At 41.5% G+C, this 18,315-nt stretch overlaps 1 protein-coding gene across 1 annotated transcript in view; it reads right to left on the reverse strand.

Annotated features, from left to right (window-relative positions):
- Positions 1 to 999: 999 nt before the first annotated feature.
- The window catches only part of PRKCA (protein kinase C alpha), a gene marked incomplete at its 5' end in the record, with an annotated part of 146,259 nt that continues 128,943 nt past the window's right edge, over positions 1,000 to 18,315 (reverse strand). The window contains 4 exons of the mRNA XM_017740749.1: positions 1,000 to 5,409; positions 9,360 to 9,500; positions 11,907 to 12,014; positions 13,360 to 13,440. Of these exons, the coding sequence (XP_017596238.1) occupies positions 5,245 to 5,409; positions 9,360 to 9,500; positions 11,907 to 12,014; positions 13,360 to 13,440 (495 nt within the window). The remainder of the gene's footprint in view (positions 5,410 to 9,359; positions 9,501 to 11,906; positions 12,015 to 13,359; positions 13,441 to 18,315) is intronic.

An 18,315-nucleotide genomic window follows, 5' to 3' on the forward strand; every position in this document is an offset into this window, starting at 1 on the left:
GAGCTCCTCCTGCAGCAGGAGTCAGTAAAAACGGTACTAGAAAACAGCTGTGCTGACTTTATTTACCCAAAGGGAATCTCCCCCTCCAATAATCAGTTCCGCTAAGACTTCCACTGACATGGAATTTTTAAATTGCCCGTAAAAATCTCAGTAGCTGGAAAAGAGGTAAGTGCAGCTGACCTACACCATCAGCAAGCATCACTCCTTGCCACACCCTGACTCCAGGTACAAAAGCTGGACTCCAGATTCTGTAACAAACGTATCAGATCTGATTTTATTTCTCTTTAAATGGTTTCAGCAGAGTTACTAAAGTTCTATAAAAAAGTAGAAACAGCATGGTATAGCCAGCAGTACCATGTGAATCCAAGAAGCTGATTTAATATTAAAAATTATAATAATACTTACACAACTCTTTTCTGGTTAAAAGTGAACTAGAAACATTGCCTAAGAAGTCCTCACCGCTCCCTGTGAGGTCAGTAAGTATTGTTACCCCCATTTTACAGATGAGGTAACTGAGACAGAGAGGTTAACAAGTGGCCCTCTCCCTCTCAAGGTTGTAGTGCATGATGATTATTCCTGATAAGGCTATTTAATTCCCAATTGCTACTGGCACAGTGAGGGAATCGTGCATGTTTATGGAGTCAAATCTTAATTATTTCGTACTTATTTCTGCAACTCAGCTATTTCAGATCCCATCTACAAGTGTGGGGCCGAGGAAAAAAAGTGCTTTTTAGCTTGTCTGCTTTTTGACTACTTGGCAGCTCAGTGCCCACCTACTGAGGGGACACATCAAACACAGCCCACGCTCACATTTGCAAAGAGACTAAAAACCTATGTACAATAACTTATGCTAATGACTGAAAGAACTGAAAATCACATTAAATATTTCCAGAAGGTCCGAAAGCCCACTGTAAACTCGATATACTGTAAATATGCTTTCTACTTGCATCAAAGCTTTATTATTGGATTATTATTATTATTATTGTTTCCAATGCTATGCTTTGCATGCTAAGCAGGATCCGCCCCCCGTGCTCACTGCATGTGTCTCCTATGGCATTTAACTGGGATTGCATCCAGAGGCACTGGCTCAGAAAACACTTTGCAAGTGGTACCACTCCATCCTTGGACATGTCATCTTCCCAGCTAGAAGACAAGTTCCTCTCTTGCTCGACCTTATTAATTTTATAGAAGCCCAGCATTATTGAATTGGATTCACCCCAAAAGACATGATGGATTTCAAAGCCAACAGCATTCAGACGTGATGAGTTTTTTTTAAACTAACAGCTGATTTCCAGAAGAACTTTCTTCAGCTTGTAAAAGGAAATTCAATTGTATTTCTGGAAAGAATGAAGGATCAGAAAGCTAAATTGCATTTCTCCTCCAAACTGGATTAAGAAGGAGTATTTTATTATGGGAATATGCTCTCTCCTTCTCATGTATGTGCCAGCCTTGCTCATAGCACCAAGCCTGGCCAGTAGGTGAAATGGTTGTCCTGGAATCCCACCACCCTGCTCTGGTGACTCAAAGGTGCACAAAAACACCCAGATGCCCAAATAAGGAATTTGCCTAGGAGCCAGTTAAGTCCCATTTGATCCCTGAAAATCCCTTGGAAGTTTTCCATGGCAGACCTGTGCCTTCCCCTGGCAGGAATGGGGCTGCCCTGGAACAATCTGGGACTCAAGCATAGGGATGGAAATGCAGTTCCCAAAACTTCCACCCGAGCTTCAGTGCAGTACAATTTTCAATTTGCTTTTTGGGAATCTTGGTGGTAATGTGGGTGTTGGGATTACAGTTGCTATCGAACACAAGTGAAAGAGAAGCACCTCTAATCCCTCTCCTTCTGTTGATACATGTTCTCTAGAAAACCAAATCTTGTGAAAAATATTATATAAATAACATCTGACTCTAAAAAAGAGATGAAAATTCAGGCCGGATACTTCAGGTTTTCCTTGCCATTATAAATTTCTGGATTCTGAGCAGCCAGTGGGAGTTCTTGGGAAAGGTCAGAGCATGAGCCTTCACATGTGAGGGCACCAGGAAGAGCAGTGACAGGTAACACAACTAATCCCTGCCTTATCCAACCCTGCCTTGCTCCTGCAGGATCCATGAGTTCACAGTACCTTTTTCTGAAGTGTTTCAGAAACCTCCAGAAGACAACACAGATGTCACAAGCCTGGGGACCTGAGGTAATGACGTTAAAGAGGAATTTCTGCTTCTACATCAGAAAAACTGCGAGACAAACACAAGGGCTGAAGAAACTGGTTATGAGAAGTAGCCAGAAGATGAGCAGCTCTGTCCCAGCGTCAGACTGGCTCTGTCCCAGTGTCAGACCAGCCCCATGATGCCATGTCCTGGTGTGAACAGCACTGACTGTCACAGCTGTGCCAGCAATGGGACTTCCCTGGACAACTGAGATTTCATCAGGAAAACAGAACTGTGAGAACATCTACCCAGGGGATCTCCTGCCTGGTCCCTGGCTTGGTTCAATTCCACCTGTGTTCTGCTTTGCTTACTCCCCAGACCTGTGTGCTGGTATTTCTCCCAGTATTTTCCTTATTCAAAAGTGTCTTTTTCACTTCACATTCTTAAAACAAGCACAGTGGCACCTCTTGGCAGACTGGCATAGCTAAGAGTCCCTTCTTTATTAAAATTTGAGACTCAGTAATCTTTTATCTTAATTCAATCTATTGTCTTCTACAGCATGGTACCCAGATTTTACTAAACGTTGGCAGGCTAATAATATTCAGAAAAAAAAGAGAACGAAGTAATGAATGCTGCACTAGGCCACATGCTTTATGGTGAATACCATAGTTTTTGAAGCATATAATACACAAAGGAGAAAATGAACTCCCAGTCTTGGCTGACAACATATTTGACACAGAAAAGTTTAAAAATTTTACTCCTAAAATGTTTGAAAAGTTTGGAGTCCTGCTTGTTTAGGCAACGATCTGAGTTCCTGTCAGTTGGCCAATGCCCCTCGTGAGCCACATCTTGAAATGTCAGGGTTTGATCACTCCAAGATGCTCCTTGTGGGAGCTGGGGGTACAAAAGGACTAAGGGCAACAACTGGACTCCTGGAGTATGGAGATTGCACATCCTGGCCCCAAACCCACGTTTTCCAATAGGTTTTCTGCAGGTGCACAAGCTCAACACAGTCGTCCATCACATCCAACCACGTTTCCCTCAAAACTGCCCAACTCACCCAGGTCACCCCCCGAGGTCCAACCCACCCCTCTGGCTACCACTTGGCAGGATTGGATCTTTCTGACAGAATCTTTGGCACAGGTTCTGTGTTTTATTATCATAAAAGATGATTAGAAAGTAGGTTCCCCTCCTGCCCCACCCCATTACATAATCTAGTATAAATTGAAGTCTTTTATGGCAAATATCTTACTTTTTGAATATGTTCACATGCTGGAAAAATTGTAATCAGTCTGCATGCAGCAACAGAGACATCATGCTTCTGGCATCATCATGCACATCTGACAGACAAAAAGTGCCTGTGGCTGCTAATGGGATCAAGGCAGAAGGGAAAAAAAAAGGGAAATGCACCAACTACTATTTTACATGCTGTAACAAAACCAAAATATGCACAAAACATTATTTACTGATATTTGAGTTAATATCTTCTGGTAAGTTGTAAGAGGAAGTATCAAAATTTTTTATCTAAGTGATAGGAGAGGAGAAGATTGTATTAATTACAGTGTTCATCATTGCAAATAAAGTCTATTTCCTTCTCTGCAAGTAATAAGCAGATGTGAAATGAAAGCCTATTTAAACCTCGTAAAAAACCTGCAGGTAGCAATTATTATTTAAAAGTATACCTACTTTAAAAAAAAAGAGATTTTACCCTAAGCCAGTAACAATATTCAAAACCTAAAGTAAAAATCAAAACAATAGCAAGAAAACATTTAGCTAAATCTAAACGGTGTCATTCAGAACAAGAACTTTCACAAACAAAGCACATGTTGTTTTATAAAATTTTTATAATACTCTTTATGCTTGATATGATTATGTCAATAATATAGATCTGCTTATTATTAACCCTTATTATTAAGAGTTATTACTAAACATGCAAAATTCATTGCATGAAACATATGTAAAATGTATTAAATTCCATTCTATCAATAAAACGAGTTTTAGGTGCTGCTTCTTTCAGGCTTGATTATTCTACAGCCCAAAGTTTTCTGAATTAAAACTGATTATTTAAGATTAAATCTCACTTGATTTTCATGAGTTATTCTGGAGAAATCAGGAAGTCACTTGGGGCTGCATTTTTTGTTAATTTAGTACACATAATGCTTTCTTCAATTTATTGCCCTACACTGCAGACTATAAATAAACACATGTAAATAAGATTTAAGGAATTACAGTTTTGTTTTACATTCCAGGTTAATAAATTTTATAGTAAAATATTGGTATTAGAACCAGTTAACAGTAAATGAGGAGTGGTGTAAATTAAACCAACTGAACAGACAATGGCACCCTGGATCACAGAATAATCTCATGGAGATTAAAATTCACAAAAGTATTATTAAAATTATTACTATTATTATTATTAGTAAAGACAAAATTTCACCCTTGAGTTTACCACATGCTACTCCTAGCAAAAATCCTAGAGATGTGGCCATCACCCGAGCACTTTTATTTGGGATCTTACAGGATCAGTTTGCCAAGCCTCAGGGTCTAATTTGATTTCATACCCCCTCCCACCCATTCCCAACTTTTTTTTTCCTGCCATATTTTCCAAACACTTTCAGCCATGTTTTTGCAATGCCTCTGCCCCCAGAGCTGACCCTGCTCAGTCTCTGGTGCTGCCGCTGCCTCTGAAGTCTCCGGGGTGTGCGGGGAGGATGTTCCCACCTCCTGGCATCTGCCCCCATGGAATAAATACTCGAGGTGGCTTCTCATTCAGACCACGTGTTAGATTTTTTTCCAACATAACAGAGTGGAAAAGAGAGCAAAAGGACGGTGGGAAGTTACAAAAATAGAACGTACCAAAACATGGGTAAGTTTCAACAAGTCAGTGGCGACTTCTAGAAGAAAAAGTGGGCACCGTACACTAATTTATCTCCTGTTAAGACAACATTGCTGTTGCAAAGCCCAAATCCTGACTAAGTGGCCCTTCCCTCGTCTTACACCCTCTAACCCTACAATTTCCAGGCCCAAATGGAATCAACAAGGCAAAAGCCTAAAAATTGTAGGGTTACAACTGTTCCCCACGGCGGGATTTGTTCTGCTGTTTCATACTACATTTTCTACAATGGGGTGCACAAACTGGGGGTTGACGTAAGAGAACCCTTCAAAATCTGTTTGGTCTATGTTAGCAATGACCAGCTGATCTGGAGGCGTCAACACCGGCTGTCCTCGTGTGAAGAACTTATCGAAGTTTTCAGCCCCTTTGCCACACTGCAAGGAAAGAGAAAAACAGAAAAAAGGCTGAACAAAGGCAGCAATACATTGGCAGAGTTGTCAGGATACATGCAAGGCTTTCCTTCCATAAGATATGAGTAGTTGAGAGAAAATTTTATTTTCAGATATTTCGACAAAAAATCCCAGACAGACACAGAAGTTTTAATAGCTGGATCCTGATGAAAAGCAGTCAGAAAGGTTTCATCCATCAGCATCAGGTGACGAGATAAAGAGGCTTAAATATTCAGAATTACTGGGATACAAAAGGAAAAAGGAAATATTTTTATAAACCTTTGTTGGCAAGAGATACTTTCTTTGTCAAGTTGTTTCATTCTTTTTAAAAGCCCTACAATACAAAATTAAATTTTTCGTGTTAGTCTCTGTTTCCTTTATGATCTGCAAAAAGCTTGATGCAATTCATTTATATGCTTTGAGTCTCCACTGAACAGCCTACAAACTCCTGTAATTTCATAAATGACAGCAGGGTCTCAGTCCTCGGCATGGCAGGAGGGCTGGGCAGGGAGCACATCCCAGGACAGGTCCTTGTTACAAAACTTGCTGTCACAGGTTTCCTCCTTTATTTTCATAAGAGACTCATTTTCTGGCAAAGCCCAGCCAAGAAGGGGGCTAAATACAGCCACAGCCTGAGCGCAACTCCTTCAGAACAGAAAACAAAAGAAACTAGGCTTGTAGAAAGAAGAGTTTTGAGGAATGCAGAAAACACTTGATAAGGAGGAAAGAATGATCAGAGGCATGCTAAAAAATAGAAAGGTGGTACCAGAATGAAATTAATTTGTGTGCAAGAAAAAAATGAATATTTCAGGAAAATGAGGCATTGAATATTGTGGAGAGGTGAGGAGGAAACTGGTAAATGTGCTCATCTCAGAACTACTGTAACAGATCTTCGGACAAAGCAGGTGTGTGATAGAGGCAGTGAATGTTTCTTCCTGTTGTTCCTGACCCTTTCCTCTCTGTCCATCCCTTCAACATCCCTGCATGTGGATAGGAAGGGTAACATTGCATTACTATCTTCAGACTCAAAGGATAACTTGGAAAGGGCAGAATAACTCTTGTACAATAGACCAATACTAAATACTGATTTTTTCTGAATTAATGCAACACGAGTAAATCTGTGCACTTATAGGAGGATGCACTGGAGAGGGGCCCACTGAGGGGATTCAGGGGGAGAGGTTTGGCTCTCCTGGAAACAGCCCAGCCACCATTTCCAACCTTCTTGCAAAGCACCTGGCAGGTGCTGGGCTGGACCTGCCATCTGAGCTGAGCTGCAAAGAACTTCTGCTGCCTCGGGCACACATTGTTTCCTATTTCAGACAATGAGCACATTCTCAGGGCTCACAAAGGACACTCGTCCAGCCTTGGAAGAACACAAGCAGAGGGACACTGCACCATGGTCAAGCTAACGGGGCTCTGCTTTCTCCACCCAGGGTTCTGCACCACTCATCGAATGCCCTGGTGCCCCTGAGCCTCTGCATTTTGGGACAGAATCTCTGGAGAACAAGAATGGAAAGAGCTGAACTTTGACAGGGAAAAACCTCTGAATCATTGACATGATAGTCAATGTATCCCCAAATTAAATCAAATTAATTTAGAGGCACAACAGCCAGCTCAGAGCAGCCACAAAAGGGTTATTGCTATAAAGGAAAGTTTTTGCTAAAAAGTTGTCCTATGGATAAGCATCATCTTGCAACAAAATTATGATTTTTTTTCTTTTAAATTTTTTTTTCTTCTTCTTTTTTTCAGCAAGTGGAAAGTATTCAAACAAGCTGGATATTGAAACCAAAGTTCCTGAGTCCATTAGGTCTCTCACTATTGCTTATACTAGTAGAGGCTAAGAAATAAATCACGTGAGATATGAGTATACTTTAGGTGAAAATATAGTAACTTATAAATAAATTTGCATCTTCAACTATGTATTTGTCTTCACATTAAAGAGTTGCACTGCTATTGTGAACATTAATGCAGTATTAGAATACAACTGAAATGACAGGACTCCTCAAACTCCTAAACTTGGAAATACGAGGAAAATGTCCTTCTTGCCAAGTAATCATTCTGTGCCTATAACCTGTGAAATGTCAATCTGGAAGGGAACATAGTATTTACAGCACCCACCTGCTGACCCAAAATCTGCATCTCTATGTTTGAGTAAGGATTGTGGAAGCAGCAGGATTATTCCTGCAGGAAGGCGCTTCCTAGAGAAGATGCACCAACAAGGGTTTCCTGCAAAAACCCACCCCAAAGAAAGCCTATAAATACATCCATATCTTCAAACAGATTAAGGGTGGCATGTTTCTTGCTTTCTAAAATCAATATCCATCTCTGGAGGGATTTAAAAGGTTTGTAGATATGGTGTTTAGGGACACAGATTAGTGGTGGGCTTGGCAGTTCTGGGATAATGGTTGGACTCGGTGATCTTGAAGGTCTTTTCCAACTTAACGATTCTATAATTGTATGATACTGATATAAATAGAATCAGCAATCACCATAAATGAGTTGTGCATTGGGTATGTAAATACTAGACTTGGGTTTTAAGTTATTTTTGTCTGGGAGAGTCGGGCTCTGTGTGAATCCGCCTCGGTGTATTTTAATAGCAGCCTGTGCAAACAAACCAGGTCAGGATAACCAGGGAGACAGAGAACAGCTGCTCTGAGGAGGAGCCAAGATCTGCCAGGGAGCTGTGATGGAACCACACCACACTTAAAGCTTTTAGCACCTTCGTGCTGAAGTTACTTTTAACTTCAAGGAGAGTCTAAGCACTCATCTCCCGAGCTAATAAAACTTACAGATGTGAAGGTAGATCTGCTTTATGATCAGCTTTAAATTTGACTTGAGAACCATGTAATAAAAAAATCTTCCATAAAATATGCTCTAAAGAGCAGCTCCCTTTTGCACAGCCAGCTCTGGGTTGGGCAGGCTGGCAGCATCACCCAAGTTCTTCACTTATTTACACCCTTCCCTGCATGCAAAATCCACACCATAGCAAAAAGGTATTTCCCTTAGCACTAAACACCCTTCTCAGCTGCAACCCTCCTCCTGGTGATGTCAAAAAGTCATTTGTATGAAAAAAGTGAAAAATAATTCCAGTATTGGCGTCCCTCTGTTCATTAGTTTGTGATACCTCACTGATTGTCTGTATTGGCAAATAAATCAGTGTACAGACCAGTCACCATACACCTGAGGATAAAGCCAGCCAGGATTCTCAGCTGAAAAATAAAAGGGTTAGAGAAAGATTCAATGTTAGGACATAAAAATTTACAGCTGTTCCCCAAAGCTTGCATTCTTATGTGAAAAGTCTTCCCTTTGCCTTCAATAAAGCACAGTACATGCTGAAAGAAATTCTGGCTCAACAAGCAAAGCTCTTCCAATTCTATTATGCAAACAGCTCTCAGGGTAAGGACATCTTTCCACTTGCTTGGATTTCTAAAATGTTCCTGTAGATAGATGTGTGCAAACCAGTAATAATCATGGAAAATAAACCAGGGATTACTCTTACAAACTGAGCAGACATCGCTGTAGGATGGGGAATAAAACCCCCTTTGCTGGGCAGCCAACCATGGAGGAAATTCACCCCTCTAATCCAAATCCCTCAGTCACATCCTGACTTTAGATGTTGCTCAGAGGAGACAGTTGTTAACCACATTTATTACCAGTCTCAAGTGGCTGATGTGGGTGCGCCAATTTTCCCTGTTTTCAGCTCCTCATGCAGTGTGTGACCATCAAACCACTGAGAGGCTTCTTTGCAAGGCAAGGAGTTCCCTGGCTTATGGCACATGGGGCCAAACACGAGCAGGCTCACAGACAGGTCTGCCCTTATCAAATTGCCTCATTTTAGCTGTGGCCCAGACCTGCAGCCCCAGCAGCAATCTCACCCCACGGGGAGCAGGGCTGCAGGCACAGTTAGTGAGGGAAGGACCTGGCATCTCACTCACCACTTTAGGCTTGAAAGGTGGCTGAATCTCTCTGTTCTCCAGCTTTTCCCAGTCAATTCTCCTGAAGAAAGCGTGTTCCCTGATGTCTCTTTCACCTTCCAGGCCACAGCCAAGGCGTTTTGCAGGATGTTTAGTCATTAGCTGTTGGGAAGAAAACACCAAATGATTCAGTTTAATGCTGGAAGGAAAGTGAGAGGGACTTTGCCTTGCTTGCAATGCTCTTGCTCCTCTCCTGAAGATACACACTGCTAATAAAATTGTTTTGAAAAGCTAAAATTAATTTTTTGAAGAAATTTCTTTTTTGATCACCGGAGACAGCAAACCAGCAGCAAAATTAGGGGCTGAACCAGGGAAATTTTTTGCAATGGGCAGAGGTTGCTGCTGGAGGTCCAGGTGGTGCCCAGGACATGCTGCCATCCCTGCTGGCTCACAACTCACTCCTGAATTTCACCTCCAGTCTCTCAGTTTAGTCTTACAGAACTCCAGAACAGCTCCTCCCCAATCTCAGCAATCAATTAAACATCATAAATTCCAATGCACTAAAGCTGTATGAAGTACAACCCCCCCCCTCCCATTTCATTTTTCTGGGGCTTGTTCAAGACATTTCATTACAGAGCCTCCAATTCTTTGGCACCCAGCTGACAACATCTAATTTGTGTTTCCTCCCTTGCATTCTTAATGACATCCTGGTCAATACTATATCCAGTCACAGAGATTAAATAAACTTGGGGAAAAAAACCAGCCCCAAACCCACCAGCCTGGCATGCTTAGAAATTTTAATGTGCTCCCTAATTAGCAAGTTCCTCAGCATTTTCCAATTGGTGTGTACACTGGGAATTGTGCAATGTAGCCTTAAACTCTTGTGGGGACTTTTTAAAGCTCTTTTACAAATTATATATGATTAATGTACTGCTGGGAGTGATACCTCAACAGATCTTAAAACCTCAGCTTTACCACTTTAGTCTCCTTCCAAATGTTGAGTTGATCTGATTCCAATTTTGAACCTAAAATAAAAGTGGCTCTAAGCAGGTTTGGCAAGAGGCTGTGCACTGGGCAGGAATCACAGCCTTCTTCAAGATTAACAGCAACTTTCCCTTTTTTTGTTATCTGCTCCAATCCCCTTGCTTTAACAGTAGGTGATAAAAGAAAATGGGAGTATTGATTCCAGTAGTTTTAATTCTTTCCAAAGTTGCTGCATTTACCAAACCCAACAAACTCTCAATCAGTGGAATGGAAGTCAAGCAGACAAATCAATTCCAAGAGCCGAGTGGGCATGTTTGTCTTGCCCAGTGGTGCCCAGTCCTAGGATTGCTGAGGTACCACTGACTGCAAGGGTCAGAAGCTTTCTCATATTGACTTCTCAGCTCAAGAAAAATTCCCACTGAAACCTGAGATTAATTTTTCAGTTTAATGCAGATGAAGAACATGTTAGTATCACAGAAATTTGCCCTTAAACCTCACAGTGTAGGGTAATTTTAGCCTTCTGCCCTCCCTTGGCGTGAGCACCCAGAGAGCAGCAAACAGGGGAGCTGAAAGCAGGGCAATTACATCAAGTTCAGACTGTGCTGTTTGAATACGTGATTGTCACTGCAAGGCATCAATCTGAATGTACTTTACAAAAATACACCATGTTTATTTTACGTTGGCCAGCATGTTGACACTGGGATAAGCTCCAAAATTAGCAAGGTCTTTCATTTTACCTTCTTGTTCTAAACACCTTTTCTTTTCCTTGATGATTTTCAAGGAACTAATATCGAGCCCATGTATAATACTCCATAAATGGTTGCAAAGGATGGGAAGAATGTAAATATCAAATTAACTAAGTGCAGTGGTATTTTATCAGTGTATGTCAGACATCAAATAAACCATTACAGACGTTGGATTGGAAAAGCTGCAGACTGATTGTGCTCTGGAGAATCACATGGAATCAAATGAATTCAAATGAATTCTTTTTTCCTAAGCTAACCCCCTGAAGCCAAATCTATTATTTTCCTCCAAATTAAAAAAAAAAAAAAAATTAGAATCTAAGACCAATTTTAGGCCACACAGGTACCACTGGGTCAGGATTTCCTCACTATTTCCTTCCATTTATGCTAAAGATTTTCACATAAGCTCATCTTCACCTACACTTAAAAAGGATTCTGCTAAACTCCTGTGCTCTGATCCTGTCATTAGGCATTCTGGGCTGAGGACTCAATGGAGGATCTCTATCCAAGCTGAGAAATCTCACCCTGCACAATTGGGGCTGTGCTGCCGTGGGTCGAGAGGCAAAGCAGGAGGAGACTCTTCACACCATCATCCTGTTTATAAATCCTGCTTTGGACTTGGCAGCTACTGATTCTGACATTTGTTCTTTCCATAAAACAAGAAGGCACAGCAGGAAGAGCCCAGCACTTACCAGTGACACCAAGTGACAACACAGCTCAGCACTGCCTGACAGAAGTTGCACTTTAAAATAGCACAGTGCTGTGTCAAAGCCAGGCAAAACCCAGCTATTCACAAGGATTGCCAAAAAGGAATTTAATGATACATAAAATTTTATCTCACCCCCTTGCAGATGGAGACAGCTTCTTTGGACAGTGATTTTGGGTAGGAAACATTGTGCTCCATTATGGACTGGAAAAGTTCGTCTTCGTCTTCCCCATCAAATGGAGGCTGTTGAAAATAAGTCACAATTGAGTAACTTGAGTTTTCCTTCTCATGCTTTTAAATTCTCCACTTTTTACTATATGATATGACAATACCATGCCCAAAGAGATCAGTACACAGCAGTGCTCCTTGTCCAGGAATGCACACCAAACTCACAGCCATCTGCAGCCTGGATATCTGCTGACCCAGAAGCTTACTGTTTGACAGTCTCAGATTAAAATCAAGGAGAAATGTTCATTTCTGTCCCCAGAATGGCAGCCAGGTTAATGAAATGTCTGCAGGATTATCTTTGTGATCAGCTTTAATCAGTTTTTAAAGCTACTGTGCACCAGACAGGCAAAATAACTTCAGAGGGTGAAGTTTGGAGACTAACTTTCAATTACCTTGTGCTGAAGTATATCCATTCCTCACTCAATTCCAGTTAAACTCCAGTTTATGTCATGGCTGTAGATTCTGCTTCTGAGACTATTACAAGGAAGGGCTGCACTATATTTTAAAATACAGGGGTAGGATAAATCCCCAGGATATGGGCCCTGTGCAACGCCCAGCTAATGGTAAATCGCCTTTTCTCCAAAGCATTCAGATGGCCAATATCTGCAATTCAGCCTGTAAACAGCTGCAATTGCTACACACTGAAACTTTTAAAATGTCCACTGGAATTTTGCAGAGAAACTCTTAAAGGCATCTGTTTCAAGTGTATGTTTTAAGCTTGGGAAATGCCTACCTTTAGCTAACACTCACCAAAAGCCAATTGCAGGAATCTTTTTCAACTCAAGACTCACAGAATTCCTTAAAGTTGCTACTTCTCTGCCATTTGCTGCTGCACAGTGTTGTTTCCCTCCCCAAGTGACTCAGAGAGCAGCCTCTCATTAACTTTGCAGAATGAGGGGTCTGTAACTGAGCAGATTGCTAAGTGCTGAGACCCATATTTTACCCTCAGGGCATACAGTACAAGAACTGTATTCTTGGGACTTAACTGCAATGCAGAGCTTATACACACACTCTTATTATGCTTCCCTGTGGTTTCAAACTACTAAATGGTATTTCTTCCACTTGACATGCATTTTTCTGCTCAAGTGTCTCCCTTTCAGTTCTGAAGATGGCTATTAATAACATTATTGCAGTACAAAGGAGCTGTATTCAAAGGCAGAGCTTGATTATGTGGGTGCAACATAAAGAGCTTAAAGCCTAAATACATTCTCAGTTGAGTCAGTCGAGAGTACAAGGAGATAACAGCAGAATGAAAGACTTCAGTCCTATCCTGTAATGGTCTAAACCTTTAGGGAGCCTTGAAACAGCAGCCTTGGAGTGCAGGAGGAGGTCACAGCAAGCACAGGAGGGTGAATCTTACCTGGCCCGCCAACATCTCATAGAGCAGCACACCGTACGCCCACCAATCCACGGACTTCCCATAGGGCTGGTAAGCAATAATCTGCATAATCACAAAAGAAAACCAAAGGAAAAACACCTGTGTTAACAAGCTCCCAGCCTTGTGGCATATCAGGTACATGTGTGACATGCAGAGAAGGACATATTTCCTCGGAAAAGGAAACATGTAAAAAACCCACAATCCTGTAATCCTCACTCCAGCTAATCACGGGTTTCAGTGGGAGTTGGATTGTTTTCCAAGTGTTAAGTCTAAATGCACCCACGCCCTTGATACCCTGATATCTTGGAAAAATGTAGCTCTCAGGAGTCCTTGGGATGTACATTTGAGGGCAAAGGAGGAAGTACAGCAGCACAATGTAGGAGACAAGGCAAAACCATCCTACAGTTTGTGCCAAAGTTTGAAATCATGAGGCTCACTTAACTTATGGACTATCAATAATTAAGCCTTTCTTTTCAATATTTATATTTTTGTTCTGCTGTAAAAGGAATAAAAATTTAGGAAAAGAGCAAAACCCCAAAAAGCTCAGTTAAGTTTTCCCAAGCTGCATGACTCTGATACTCAGTATGAAATACCAGCTACACCAAAAAGAAAGGGGGTTCTGCTGCTCAGACTAATGGAAATGTCAAGTATTTTCCATCCTCTAGGTTCACATCTGACTCACAAAGCAGTACAAATTGAGTTCTGACACAAGGAAAGGCTGCTCGTGCCAGCAGCACCTGGGTCCCTCCTGCGTCATCTTCTTTAATCGAGGCCTCCTCAGAGATCAGAGTTCATTTATTGAAGAGCTGCATTTGGTCATGGTGTGGAGGAGTTTGGAGGTGCAGGTGTTCCTCAGATCTCTTTCTAAATAACTGTGAAGGGATACTGTGAACTGTGAAGGGATGCAGGATATCCTAGTCCCTGCCCATCCCCATTGAAGGCAATATCAGAGCTTTCAACTCCAATGTCTCTACTCCACTGGAATGAGCAGGGAACTGAGGCAGGCAGTACTCCAGAGGGGCTTGCATTCATTTTCCTCTTTGCTCATGTTTTTATTCTTTGTGAAATTAATTGCCAAGTCAAGTACACATTACACATCCTAAATTTTTCAGTTGTCTGAAAGAGAAGTTGAACTGCCAAGTTCCATAGTTGCTCAGGAAAATAGTGAGTCACCAGTGCAATAAAGCAGGACTGCCTGGCTACTAAATAAAATTATAGTCTCTGTGTGAATATATGTCCTTCCCTGATATACAGCAGCGCATGACTTAAAAATTACTGCAATGTTTCTAACCAAAGGATTTAAAAATCAATTGTGCTTTGGAATATATTAGACAACCAGAGATAATAACAAGATTCTCATCTGGAAGGCCCTACATAAAGGCAGTCTATATTAGTTCTCTCTTAGTAGTAATATGGGCTTAAAAGATATATATTTGGAACTTTCATTTCATATTAGACTAGCTGACATACTTGGTTACTCTCCCTTCCATTTCCATCACCAGTAAGCTCCTGCTGGAATCAATATTGCCTTTTGCAACACCAAACACTTTCAAATTTTCATCCAGGAAAAATACTGGCCTTTACACACAGAAGATGACCAAACATTTCATCCTCAATCCTTCTCTGACAATGTCTCCTTGCCTTATGGAAAAAAATATTTTATATTAAAAAAAAGAGATATTTTTCAGGTCATTAATTTATAAGGGCAGAATGTTTTGTACAAAAAGTGCAGTCCAGGTATGTGGTTTTGGGAGGATCAGTTTATTTCAATTAGCAAATGAGAAAAAGATGGATCCACAGCAGTGAGAAAGAAAACGCTGCCCCACTGCCAAGGTTCTGTACCTGGCAGCCAGGTCTGTCCAGGAGCCCACAGTCTACTTCTGTCCCTATTGTGAAGGAGTTTGATGGGATTACTGAGAGGAAGAAATCATTTAAATGCAGCAATGCAATGTCCTACAGTGAAAGTTGTACCAAAGCACAGACTTGATGCTGATTTTTATCCAGCAAGGGGTGAGTCAAGGCTGGACTCTTCTCTACAGCATTCCCATCAAGAAATGCAATCTCCCCTATGAAATCTGCCTTTGGGAGAGAATAGCAAACAGAATTATCAAGAGAGGCAGAATTAACATGGAAAAAGCTCCAATGTATGGTCAGCATCACAACAATTTTTGTGCTGCTTGATGCCACATCTGATGAACAGAGAAGAGTCCCTCTGAGCTGGTGCGTACCTCCCTCATCTGAGCCAGTCTGTGACGGAAGAGTGGGAACTGAGACATAAATACAGCCATCAAGGCTGGACAGGTCCCACTGCAAATACAATGACAAACACCTTTTTCATGGACTTATCTCCATGTAGGAGATGGTGGTGCTGCCACTGTCTGCTGCTGTACATGGGGAGTTTCCTTCCTTTCATCCTATCTGAATACACCCAATTTGAATCACCAGCTTGATCCTGGTAAGGCTGTGGCCCAAGGGAAACCCAGACCAGTTGTTTGCCATGTTCATTCCCCAACGAGCACGACCAATGTGGAACCTGCGGATAAGCTCCTCGTCCTGGGAGCTGCTCACAGCACTAATTGGGAAGTGCAAAGGAGAGGGAAGAATGCTCCCTTCGAGGGAGGGATTACATGTGGGAGGAAGCACATGAAGTTTTCTATGTACAGTCAAACATCCATTGGTACAAAGTCAGCAAGTTCTAAACGTTGTATTTTCAGCAGTTCCCTCCTCATCACCCAGAATTCATTGTGTGTCACCTCCCAGCTGCTGCACTCAAAGCCATCCCTGCCTGCCTTGCAGCAGCTGCCAAAGTCATTCTATCTGCATGTACAATTTCTGGTATCTTTTAGAGCAAATGAGGGCAATATGAACATGACCTCCTCTCTCACCACGGTGTGCAGAGCAGACCCACAGAGCTGTGAGGGAGTTCCTGTCCCTAGAAATGAAGACCTGTACCCTCCTCCAGCTTTGATTCCTGATTTCCACTGGCCAGGAAGAAGTGGAAGGCTGATGGGATCCTTCTTTTCTCTTCCTTCTCCATCATTAATTCAAAGGATTTCCTTTTAAATGTCCTTTTGCATTTCAGATGTCTCATTTTACCCATCTGTTGCCATGTATTAAGAGCTCTGCCTTTCCAGGTTCTGTGGATTTCAGTGCTCAGAAAGAGCTCAGGAATTTCGCTCATCAAGCAAAATTGGCAGAAGTTTTTTTCTTTTTTTCTCTATTTTGCCTCCAAGGAATGCACAGTTAAGAGCAGGACACAGAGATTAATATCAGCAATTTGTAGGAATATTTAGATCATTGCAGTTAGTAGGCAGTTGGGATGAAAAGATTATATCCCAGAGGCAAGAGGAAATCTTTTGTGAGCATATATAGTGTCTGTTGGAAAAGTTAAAACTCCGTTATTAAAAGAAATAAATATTACTAGCACAAGAAACAGTCAAATGCACTTTCCAAACCTTTTAAATACCTATTTTCCTCCCACAATCCTGGCAAATTCAAGGTTGGAACTGAAGGTTTTGAGGCTGTGAGATGGAAGAGAAGGGAAATGGAATTTAAATTAGAAATTCCTCTGAAATTTGAAATCAGCACTCTGGCTGCTGCAGGGATGCTGATGCTGGGGTTCTGTGCTGGCAGAATCCCTTCCCCCTAATCCTCTTGACATCCATCTCCTCCTGTCTCTCTTGACTGGTCAAGGAAACACAAAATACTAATTGATTTCACAGCTATTTTACCACTCTGACCATAAATATTTAAGTTCAGCACATCAGAAAGTGCTCTGTACAAGATAACCACTTTCTGCCTGAGAGAAGCTGTCAGACCTGGGATCCCACCAGTTTAACCTCTGCACATTTCTCAAATTGCACAGTGTAAGAAAATTAACAATAATTCCAGCCCATTATACATCTAAGTAATAGCAAATGGCAGCTTTCCAACTCATAAAAAAAGGAAAACATTATTTTGCAGCACACCAAATTGGGGGGTTCACTTTGCTGAAGGCAGCACTGTACTCCCCTGCTTTTCCACGCAGAGCTGGGACATGGGACACCAGCTGAGCTGTCCCTGCAGGGTCCTTGCAGCTGTGTGTTCTCTGATCTATCTGTGGGCAGGTCCTGCAGGGGCAGCGTGGGCTCCCTCAGGCCCCGTGAGAGTCACCACGTTATTCTCCAAATGCTGCTGAAAAGAGCTAAGTCTCTATGTGTGCAGCCCACCCACAAGGACTCTACTCCAGACACCTTCAACAGTTCATTTAGATTTAGCTCTGTTGTCGCCACCCAGCAGGGAATGGCACCGTGCAAATGAATTCTCATTAAAATCTATTATAAATTTATAAATTTCAGCCTGTGGAAACACGGGCTGAAACACCTCTGCAAGTGAAACAGGAACGTTCCTTTGAAGTTTACCACAGAACTAGTTAGCAATCTGTCAGTCACAATCATTTCTTCAGAAACAAAAGAAAATCAGCCAATTAAACAAAATAAAATCAAATCTGTTTGTAAGATAGTAGACTGATCTACTCTCACTTACTGGATGTTTTGGTGAAAGGATTATTTCTTTATATTAAATTCCCAAATAAAGTGAAATAATTCACTCCAGCATTGACCCACACTGAGCATTCTGGTATTGACAAAACGTTCTTTGGCATTAACTGGCACAAGACAATTGTCACAGAAAGGACACTTTAATTTGTAATATTGGCTTCATTCATGTTTTGACAGAAGAAAATGAAATACTACTCTGGTTGTTCTGATATCCTGCTGCAAGCAACAGCAAATGGTGAAAAAACAAGGGCCTATAATACACAATATTTCAATCTGAAAAGCATGAATTAGCAACTGGGAAAAAAACAAACTATTTTTCATTCCAATTTCAGGGAGATGACAAAATTCACCTTAGACACTAATTTACTTGTCCGTGTATAAATCTCCCCCATTCCAACAA

This window comes from Corvus brachyrhynchos, unplaced genomic scaffold, assembly GCF_000691975.1.
Source record: "Corvus brachyrhynchos isolate BGI_N302 unplaced genomic scaffold, ASM69197v1 scaffold218, whole genome shotgun sequence".
In the NCBI taxonomy this organism is placed as follows: Eukaryota; Metazoa; Chordata; class Aves; order Passeriformes; family Corvidae; genus Corvus; species Corvus brachyrhynchos.